At 47.8% G+C, this 10380-nt stretch overlaps 1 protein-coding gene across 1 annotated transcript; it reads right to left on the reverse strand.

Annotated features, from left to right (window-relative positions):
- Window positions 1–8147: 8147 nt before the first annotated feature.
- LOC125943237 (ice-structuring protein 4-like) lies at window positions 8148–10152 on the reverse strand. The gene is made up of 3 exons (XM_049661996.1): window positions 10141–10152; window positions 8757–9110; window positions 8148–8222 (listed from the first exon to the last, which is right to left on the reverse strand). Exons 1-3 carry the CDS (start codon window positions 10150–10152, stop codon window positions 8148–8150), a joined length of 441 nt encoding a protein of 146 aa, XP_049517953.1.
- Window positions 10153–10380: the final 228 nt, after the last annotated feature.

Here is a 10380-nt window from a genome sequence, read left to right on the forward strand (position 1 = left end):
CCCAATTGTTGCTGAATAGGACAATGTCATCAGCAAACCGAAGGTTGCTGCGATATTCGCCGTCGATTCTCACTCCTAAGCCTTCCCAGTCCAAGAGCTTGAACAGTTCTTCTAAGCATGCAGTAAGTAGCATTCGGGAGATTGTGTCTCCTTGCCTGACCCCTTTCTTGATAGGTAACTTTCTACTTTTCTTGTGGAGAACCAAGGTTGCTGTGCAATGCTTGTAGATATTTGTCAATATCTTCACGTATGCATCCTGTACTTGTTCGTTACGTAATGCCGCTATGACTGCTGGTATCTCTACTGAATCAAATGTTTTTACATAATCTATGAAAGCCATATAGAGAGGTTTATTGTAGTCCGCAGATTGCTCTATTACCTGGTTGATGACGTGAATATGAACCATCGTAGAATATATCTTCCTGAAGCCAGCCTGTTCACTTGGTTGGCTGAAGTCGTGTTGCCCTGATTCTATTTGAAATTACCTTGGTGAATATTTTATACAATACTGAAAGCAAGCTAATGTGTCTATAATTCTTCAATTCTTTAGCGTCTCCCCTCTTATAGATGAGTATAACGTTGGCGTTCTTCCAGCTTTCTGGTACACATGAAGTCGTGAGGCATTGCGTATAAATGACCGCAAGCTTTTCAATTATGATATCTCCTACATCCTTGATTAAATCGACTGTTATTCTATCTTCTCCAGCAGCTTTTCCCCTGGTCATGTCTTTCAAGGACCTTCCAACTTCATCGGTAGTTATTGAAGGGGCCTCTGTATCCTGTTCATCACTACTTCGAATGAAAGTAGCTTGGCTGCTCTGGGAACTGTACAGGCCAGTACAGAATTCTTCCGCTGCTTTTACTATGTCATCGAAATTGCTGATGATATTACCCTACTTATCTTTCAGTGCATACATTTTGCCTTGTCCTCTTCCTAGTTTGCTTGTCACTGATTTCATGACGCATCCATATTTTACTGCTTCCTCAAGCTTTTTCACGTTGTAATTTCGGATATCCCTTACTTTATTCTTGTTGATCAGTTTCGACAGTTCAGCAAATTCTATCTGATCTCTCGAGTTTGGCAATTTCATGTTTTGCCAATTTTTTATTAGGTCCTTTGTTACTTGGGAGATCTTACCTACTGCTTGCCTTGGTGCCTTACCTCCCACTTCAATTGCTGATTCTGAGATCAACCTAGATACGGTTTCATTCATTACCTCTATGTTGTCTGTATCTTCCGGTTCAAAAGCACCAGCCTGAAATGGTCTGTTTTTACCCTTACTGCGTCTATGTTGGCCTGTTTCTTCATGACTAACTTTATTCTTTCTCTCTTCAAATTCAGAGAAATCCTAGACCTCACTAGCCTATGGCCACTGCACTTTACCCTACCTAACATTTCTACATCCTGCACTATGCTGGGATCGGCAGAGAGTATGAAATCTATTTCATTCCTTGTTTTTTCATTGGGGCTTTTCCAGTTCCACATCCTGTTGCTGCTCTTCCTAGAGAAGGTGTTCATTATTCGGAGCCTATTCCTTTCCGCGAATTCTACCAACATCTCTCCTCTAGTGTTCCTAGATTCGATGCCTTAGTTGCCAATTGCTTCCTCGCCAGCCTCTTTTTCCCCCACTTTTGCATTGAAGTCGCCCATAACTACAGTTTACTGAGTTTGCACCTTTCTCATTGCTAATTCAACATCTTCATAAAACGGTTCTATTTATTCATCATCGTGACTGGAGGTTGGGGCGTTGGCTTGTTCAACCTTCATTCTATACCTCCTATTTAGCTTTATTACGACGACGGCTACCCTCTCATTAATGCTGTAGAATTCATCAATGTTGCCCGCTATGTCCCTATGGACTAGAAATCCTAATACGAATTCTCTCCTATCAAGAAGACCTCTGTAGCAGAGGACGTGGCCATTAGTCAGCACTGTATAAGCCTCACCAGTTCTTCTCACCTCACCAAGGCCAATAATATGCCAGGCAATACCTGATAATTCTTCGAATAGCGCTGCTAGGCTAGCCTCACTCGATATTGTGCGCGTGTTGAACGTTGCCAGGTTCAGTTTCCATTGGCGGCCTGTCCGGACCCAGTGATTCATAGCACCCTCTGCCGCGTCGCAGGTCTGACTGCCGCCTTGGTCAAGTGCTCCGCAGCCGCTGGGGACTGAGGGCCATGGGTAAATTGCAGGAGTCATTAGGGAGGTAGCGGCCGAATACTGCACCAGGGAGGCCAAATCCTGTTGTGGTGAAGAAGTGACTTTGTTGAAGCTTAGTGGGCCTTCCTAATTTAGTTGCACCTTGACTAGTATAGCCCCGCTAGCTCTCGGCGATGGTTTTTTTTTTTTGCCGGTGTCAGGCGCCACTCCATGTCTTAAAATGTAGTGGACTAGAGGAGGATTCGCACTTACGACCTTCAGATTACTATACTATAAAAAAATCGAACAGAACATTACCTTAACTATATGGTCATTGAAATATCATATGCGGCACAAACGCCATGAACTGTCAGTTCGTACTCTACATCCGTTATTAGCGCACGTAATAGTGCCAGTGAGAACCTTGTTGACTTCACGGATGTACTATCAGACTCGCTCTCACTTTGCGGTCAAAACTCTTGCGGGCGACTCACGCATTAAGAAACAAAAATAATTACGCGTTCAAATTACGCGTTCAAGACTACAAGAAGATTAGCGCGTTTTATAAGTACTTCCACGCACTGAATCAAACTGAAATGCTGCCGTCTTCTAAATACACGTGCGAGACACGCGCAGCCTTAGATATACCCTTACGTAATACGTCGAGGAGAAAAGAAATCTGTAGAACATACCATTACTAAAAGCGATCAGCGCAGTCCATTTCTAAGGCGCGGTACTCTCTACCTGCGTGCGGGAACAACCATCCGGTTATTTCTAAAATCAGCTGCAAAATAACCAGAATATCTTGCAATGATTCGACTATCTCACTATTCCATTCTCCTCCACTCGTACGTTACGATATTCACCATATCTATCACGTATCGATAGAATTCTAATATCCGGCTTGAAGTGGGCATGTCTACCAAACTCGAGGAGCGATGTCTAGAATGTGTTGAGTCAGTATTTGACGGCCCCGAAAGCACACGTGCATAATATGCACGCAACCTGCCGGATACTCCTGTTACGAATAGCAGGTAGAAGACTAGGCAGCCTCTGTAACTTTCAAGATGACTTTAATCTAGGCGTCAGGCTTAGTCTCACGTCGTCGCATTCAGGAAGGCTACCGAAACATTTGACCATGAATTTGCCATAATAAATTCTACTCCAGCTACTCGGGTGGTTGAAAGGTCCAGTGCTGTGTTGATTACTCTGTTGGTCATTCTAGACAAAATCGCGAACTCTACGCGAGCTGCACTATAGCATTGCGGGGTGCCGTAAGTATACCACAAGCCATTAATCGCCACAACTTCCCACACATAAATAATAAAATACTAGCTTCTAAATTGAATTAAATTATGGGGTTTTACGTACAAAAACCAGTTCTGTTTATGAGGCACGCCGTAGTGGGGGACTCCGGAAATTTTAACCACCTGGGGTTCTTTAACGTGCACCTAAATCTAAGTACACGGGTGTTTTCGCATTTCGCCCTCATCGAAATGCGGCTGCCGTGGCCGGGATTCGATCCCGCGACCTCCTGCTCAGCAGCCCAACACCATAGCCACTGAGCAACCACGGCGGGTTAATACTAGCTTCCAAACCAATAAATATTTTTGGATCTTGCTCAAAATAACTTTTTTTTCTCGCTGAGTGAAATACCCTTAGAAGCATTGTGCAATATCTGTCCTCAGATATGCCGAAAAAGAATTAAAGTCCTTCCACTACTGTGAAGATGGAAGCCAGCGAAGCTGTGACTATGGTGGGTCTGCTGTAGCGAATATTTCCCCCACGATGGGAATGGGCGTATCCTCCAGGCGCGGATCCAGGGGGGATGTCCGGATGTCCTGACCCCCCCCCCCCTCAGATTTCTGCATCGCCCCCTCGCTGACAGGGGGATGGCCCTGTCGCAAGAAAATATGGCCACCAGCATTCTTCAAAAGTATGTTTCGCGAGTACCAGTGATATCAGCCATGTAGAAGTAAAGCTAGCTCGCTCACAAGCTTAGTTGTATTCCGACGGGATGTGGTGTCGCGAAGTTGCCGTAGTTATTTTTTCTCATGAACACTTTGGACCTCCTGGCGCCGGCGGTGCCTTACTCGTCCCGTAGGTGTCTTCCCTTTTGCCAAACAGCCTATGTCCGCGCGAGAGCCTTCGCGCCTGATCAACTTAGTTGCCCCTTGGGGTGTCATCGGTTCCGCGACTAACCTGCTTAATGAAAGAGACCACTTGCGGAAATGTTCATATGCAGGGTTTGTCCGAAAAGTAATGTCAGTGATTATATTGTGAAGCGACTAAACGTCGCAGCGCGCTAAGACCAGTTGGGATTGGTGGAAGGGGAAGTTAGCATACGCACGCGTGGTCGTTGAGTCGTCCGCGACAATCTGGAGAGTAAGGACAAGGTTTTTCGTCGACTAATTTTTATTTACCGTGCAAGCCGTAATGCAGAGCTCGTTGGAACAAAGGATTGCCATCGAGTTTTGTGTGAAACTCGGCAAGTCTGCAGTGGAAACTATTCCAATGATAAAGACAGCTTTTGGTGATAATTGTTTGTCAGAACGTCAAGTTTACCGGGGGCACAACGTCTTTTTAGAAGGTTGTGAAGAGGTCAGCGATGAAGCCCGCTCTGTAACGCCATCAACGACCATCAGCGACGAAAATGTGACGCGCGCGAGATATATTTTGTACTCAGACCCTCGTTTGAGTGTCCGTTTATGGCACATACAGTAAACATTTCAAAAAGTACCGTTCACGTGATTTTGACGAATAATTTTCAAATGCGAAAAGTGTGCGCGAAGACCTTGCGCAAGATATTAATGGACGACCAACAATCAAGCCGAGTTGAAACATGACAGGAGGTTTGGGACTTGTGCGAAAGTGACCCCCACGTTTTGGACAATGTCATCACAGGTGACAAGACTTGGGTGTTTGAATACGACCCCGAAACAAAAAGGCAAAGTGCCAAGTGGCACATCTCGGCGTCCCCTCACCACAAGAAGACCAGAATTAGCAAGTCAAAGTTCAAGACCATGCTGATTGTGTTCTTTGACATCAGTGGCCTTGTCCACCATGAGTTTGTACCCCATGGCACAACCGTGAACGCCAAATTCTACGTGAAAGTGCTCAAGCGACTCAGACGAAGGATTCATCGCACCCGGCCTGATATCGGCGGCGATCGGAAACTTCACCATGACAACGCACCATGCAGCCTGCACCGCCTTCCTTGTGACCCGCTTCCTGGCCGATTGAAAGAAGTCAACGGTTCCCCAGCCGCCCTACAGTCCTGACCTGGCTCTCCCAGGCTTCTTCTTCTTTCTGCGCTTGAAAATTCCCATGAAAGGACATCATTTCGCGACAGTTGGCAAAGTCGAAGAATCTTGCACGAAGGCTCTAAAGGACATTCCTAAGGAGGCCTACCGTGATGCCTTCGATGGTTGGAAATCTCGCTAGAAGCAATGTAACGACGCAGGAGGAGCCTATTTTGAAAAATTTTTATTGTGTTCTACCGATCTGATCAATAATTTCTTTTTAATCGACTCACTGACATTACTTTTCGGACAAACCCTGTATAAATAACAACAGCTAAACTAAGAACTACGCATGGGCAACTTTTTTAACCGTAGCACTCATTGTGATCACAGTTACACGTTGACAATATCCAGTACGAGCACAGTACCGTTCGTACGCTACAAGTTTTGCATTGGAACTTCGCAGTTTTATTGCCGTACATTAGGCATAGTAGGGTCAAAGCCGCTGGATCCGTTTATCTGAGTGGGCGTTCTCGCGCAGCCGGGCGAAGTCTCGAGCAGCGGCTGCGAAGTGGGGGAGCGTGACGTCAGCGGTCAACGCCAGCCCGTGGGCCAAGGATGGCGTTGCGTGGTTAGAGAAACTGGAGCAGATACGCGCCTTGTGTAAAAGGATGGCGTCGCGCGGGAAACAAAACATGAAGATGCTGGCTCGCGCTCTCGGCTATTAAACACATCGTTCTTCTTGTAGGTGGCGTCGTGAGTCTTCATACGCGGTGATTCGCATATCGTAAACAACCAGCGTAGTGGTTGCCGCGTTGGAGCTTCAAAGCAAACGAAGGTGTCTCAGCCGAACACAAAGAATATCCTTAAGGAAAACAAGGTGTCCCAACAGAACTCCAAAGACGGACCCGTGCTTACGCATTTATAACGAACCTGCAACAGATCATTCCAAATTTTATTTTAAGAAACAATACAAAATTAAGCATTATGGTTTTTTAAAGTTAGGCACTGGGAGGCACGTGAAGAGCACTTGCGCAAATAAGTTATGTGGCCAGGGGGACACAAAGTCAGGTGATAATTATCGCTGTCAGCAGCCAAATTGACTAAAATTGAATAATTAACTTTTTATTGACTGCAGTACGAAACACGACTGCCTCTAAGTTTTCAATACAAACATACCCACTTACTGCAGTCGACAAAAATAATTGTTCAATTTTAGTTAATTGGACTGTTCACAGCGACTATTACCATCTCACTTTCTGCCTCCATCGAAATGCGGCCGCCGCGGCCGGGATTCGATCCCGCGATCTCGTGCTCAGCAGCGCAACGCCTGAGCTGACTGTGCCACCAGGGTGGGCTACAGGTGTTGCTCTAGACATATAAAACGTGAGTTTATCGCGAGCAGAAACGGTGAATTTCGATAAATAAGAAAGGCTACTACTATCATCATCATCATTGACAGAAGCTGACCCCCCCCCCCCTCATAAAAAACCTGGATCCGCCCCTGGTATCCTCGTTGGGCATCGCCCAACCGAACATGTCTATCATGAACGTTACGGTTGAGAAACTCGCGTTGAAACCTGGCCGTCGCACCGGAGAAGTTGGCGCAAGCATTATCGAGGCGTGCTCCACCGTTGTCTGGTTCTTGGAGCATGACGCATGACAGAGCATGACGTTTGGCATCAACATCGCGCTCCCTCAAATCGGGGCCTGCGGCTCTTCGCTGACGTTTCGCCTAGGCGCTTCGGAAGCCCTCACGCTGGAATCGGCACGTCGACGACCAGCCCTTTCCCGAGCGCGTTCACGACGGCGTTGCTCAAACGCGTTAGGACACGTCGTCAGTTGCTCATGAATGGCTCATATTCCCTTAAGCAAATGGCTCATACCCCCGTAAACGCGACCTCCCCATTACGAAGGCAAAATAGAAGTGAAATTCTGCGCTGGAAGGATTAGCGGCCACGCACCCAGTTAGCTGTGGAAGAAGATAACGACGAACGCGGGAGCAGTGTCACGAACGCGTGCTCGGCGCGGCGTCCAACGGCACGAGCGCAAACCGAGGGGCGCCAACGAGCCAGCTGTGGAAGAAGACGACGACGCTCGAGCCAATGCTAATGATGATAGTTTTTTTTCTACACGCGGACATATCCTGGGGCAACTAGCCCTTAACAGCTCCGCTTAAAAAAGCGTTTGTTTATTACGAGTGTTTCGGGAGCCTAATATGTAAATTTAACCATAGCACGTCCTAAAGTGCTTGTGTTCAGATATCGACATGTTCGTGATAGGTACTCTCGACGTGCTTTACTGTACTGGGCACAGCTTTGTAGTGTATTTTTTTCTTTTTTTTACAGATTTCACAGAAAAGACGCATTCTAAGTGGACAATAACTTATTCAAGAATCTCAGTTCACGCTCTTACATGCTTGGACGTTTCATAGAATATGAGGGAATGGACTTACTTTCGCCACGCCTAGTAACAAAAGTCGTTTTCTCAATTTATTCTGCCTGCGCGAGCGCTCTTGCATCGCCTGCAGTTTCCAGTTCCACGAAATAAATATTACATATGCGGAACTTGACAGTGCGTGGCGCGTGGTGTCTGTGGGAAAATTTGAAGAGATGTGTAACTTCATGCTGGATATTGATTTTTCTCGGCCACGGAGTGAGAACTCGATAAAGTTTTTGCACCGACAACATTGCACTGTTCTTCTTGTAATCGCTATGCATGACCAACTAGCCCAAGAAGTACTTCTACTATAAAATGTGTTTCTGTCATGCGAGTACGCAGCCCTTGCCACTGCCTCCAGGTATACCCGGCGCTTGTGCATCCCCCTTGCAGCCCTCTATCTAGGTGCGCGAGGTCATGATAGACAAGACGATCGAGTGGGTCGGCGAGTGTTGCCAATTGTAGGACTCGAAAAAAGAAACTGTTTTCGGTCAGCGTCTTCCCCCCCCCCTAACTGTAAAGCACAGCGGTGCGTGAATTCCTTTGTGCTCCATATGTGTTTTCACTGGTAAAGTTATGGAAGAAAGCACGTAGCTTTGGCATTGCGGTAACCACGCGCGGCTCCTGCGCCCCTTGCGGCGTTGGTGGAGTTGACTTAAGTTTACGGCGGCGGCGGCGGCGGCGGCGGCGGCGGCTGCGGCGGCGGCGGCGGCGGCTGCTGCTGCTGCTGCTGCTGCTGCTGCTGCTGCTGCTGCTGCTGCTGCTGCTGCTGCTGCTGCTGCTGCTGCTGCTGCTGCTGCTGCTGCTGCTGCTGCTGCTGCTGCTGCTGCTGCTGCTGCTGCTGCTGCTGCTGCTGCTGCTGCTGCTGCTGCTGCTGCTGCTGCTGCTGCTGCTGCTGCTGCTGCTGCTGCTGCTGCTGCTGCTGCTGCTGCTGCTGCTGCTGCTGCTGCTGCTGCTGCTGCTGCTGCTGCTGCTGCTGCTGCTGCTGCTGCTGCTGCTGCTGCTGCTGCTGCTGCTGCTGCTGCTGCTGCTGCTGCTGCTGCTGCTGCTGCTGCTGCTGCTGCTGCTGCTGCTGCTGCTGCTGCTGCTGCTGCCTGCTGCTGCTGCTGCTGATGCTGCTGCTGCTGCTGCTGCTGCTGCTGCTGCTGCTGCTGCTGCTGATGCTGCTGCTGCTGCTGCTGCTGCTGCTGCTGCTGCTGCTGCTGCTGCTGCTGCTGCTGCTGCTGCTGCTGCTGCTGCTGCTGCTGCTGCTGCTGCTGCTGCTGCTGCTGCTGCTGCTGCTGCTGCTGCTGCTGCTGCTGCTGCTGCTGCTGCTGCTGCTGCTGCTGCTGCTGCTGCTGCTGCTGCTGCTGCTGCTGCTGCTGCTGCTGCTGCTGCTGCTGCTGCTGCTGCTGCTGCTGCTGCTGCTGCTGCTGATGATGATGATGATGATGATGATGATGATGATGATGATGATGATGATGATGATGATGATGATGATGATGATGATGTGGGGATGGTGGAGGTGGTGGCGAGGGTGAAGGGGGTGTTTTTTATGATGCAAGGGTCAACTTGAGTTTCCAGACGAGGCTGGTGCTTAGTGTAGAAACTGAAATTAATTTAATTACACCACCACCTTCCGTGCCTTCTGTATAAAAAATGGCGACGGAAATTCCGCGGCTTGTGCGATAGCGTAGGTGACGCGATGATCGACTGACTAATTGCTTGATTAATGTATTATGTCATTCAATCATTCATTTATTGGGCTTGAAGTCCCAAAACAACAATGATCCTATATGCGAGATGCGGCACTCGAGTCTCGGAGTGTATTTTAACCATGCATAAATATAAATACAAAGCTATGTCTGCGAGCGATTTGTATTCCGCTCTCATTGGAAAATTGGCCGCTTACCGAACCGGTAACTTAAATAACTATCTAATTGCGGCAACAGAGATGAATGAAGCGTCAAGACACGTGATATAGTGACTGTGGAAGCACAGCACCTTCCCGTAATCATAGTAATCATCCGCTTGTTGTTAAAACAACAGCAAAATAAAGTGTAATAATACCAGAAATTCTTCTTGCATTGAATGAATAACTGCATACATTAGCAACCGGTTCCTGTGCAATGGTTTTTATGCACGCAAATGAAAGCAGATTACTGATCCGCAACCGACGGTTGTATCCCTCTAATGAACGACCAGTAGGGCCGTTGTGTGTGTTTGAATAAACTGTCATTTGGTTCATTCAGATTACTACCTCGCTGGATATTCTTACAATGGCGTAAACAGGCCAATTAATAGGGCAAGGCAACAGGCATAATACAAACTAGAGAGTACCCACAGTGCCATCTAAACGCACGAAGCGCCGACAATAAAAAGCTCCAGGCAGACACTTGGCTAAAATTCGGGTAGGCTGTATCAGCGACGCAGCCTCAGTGGGGTACGTGAAACGTCTTCTGTGTCCTGCAGAGGGTGTATGGGCAATAGGGCACAGAAATCACGTAACCAAACCAATTTGGTAAGTTCGGAAGTTGCCGCCATGCTTCATGAAAAGGGGAGGGGATAGTTGCGTTGATA

This window comes from Dermacentor silvarum, chromosome 1 (genome assembly GCF_013339745.2).
Source record: "Dermacentor silvarum isolate Dsil-2018 chromosome 1, BIME_Dsil_1.4, whole genome shotgun sequence".
Taxonomy (NCBI): domain Eukaryota; kingdom Metazoa; phylum Arthropoda; class Arachnida; order Ixodida; family Ixodidae; genus Dermacentor; species Dermacentor silvarum.

What these genes read in the sequence shown, in the direction of transcription:
- LOC125943237 (XM_049661996.1), bottom strand. An exon ending in CAGCAGCAGCAGCAGCAGCA is followed by an intron (nt 8,223 to 8,756) that starts GCAGCAGCAGCA and finishes TCGCGCACCTAG; the next exon opens with ATAGAGGGCTGCAAGGGGGA.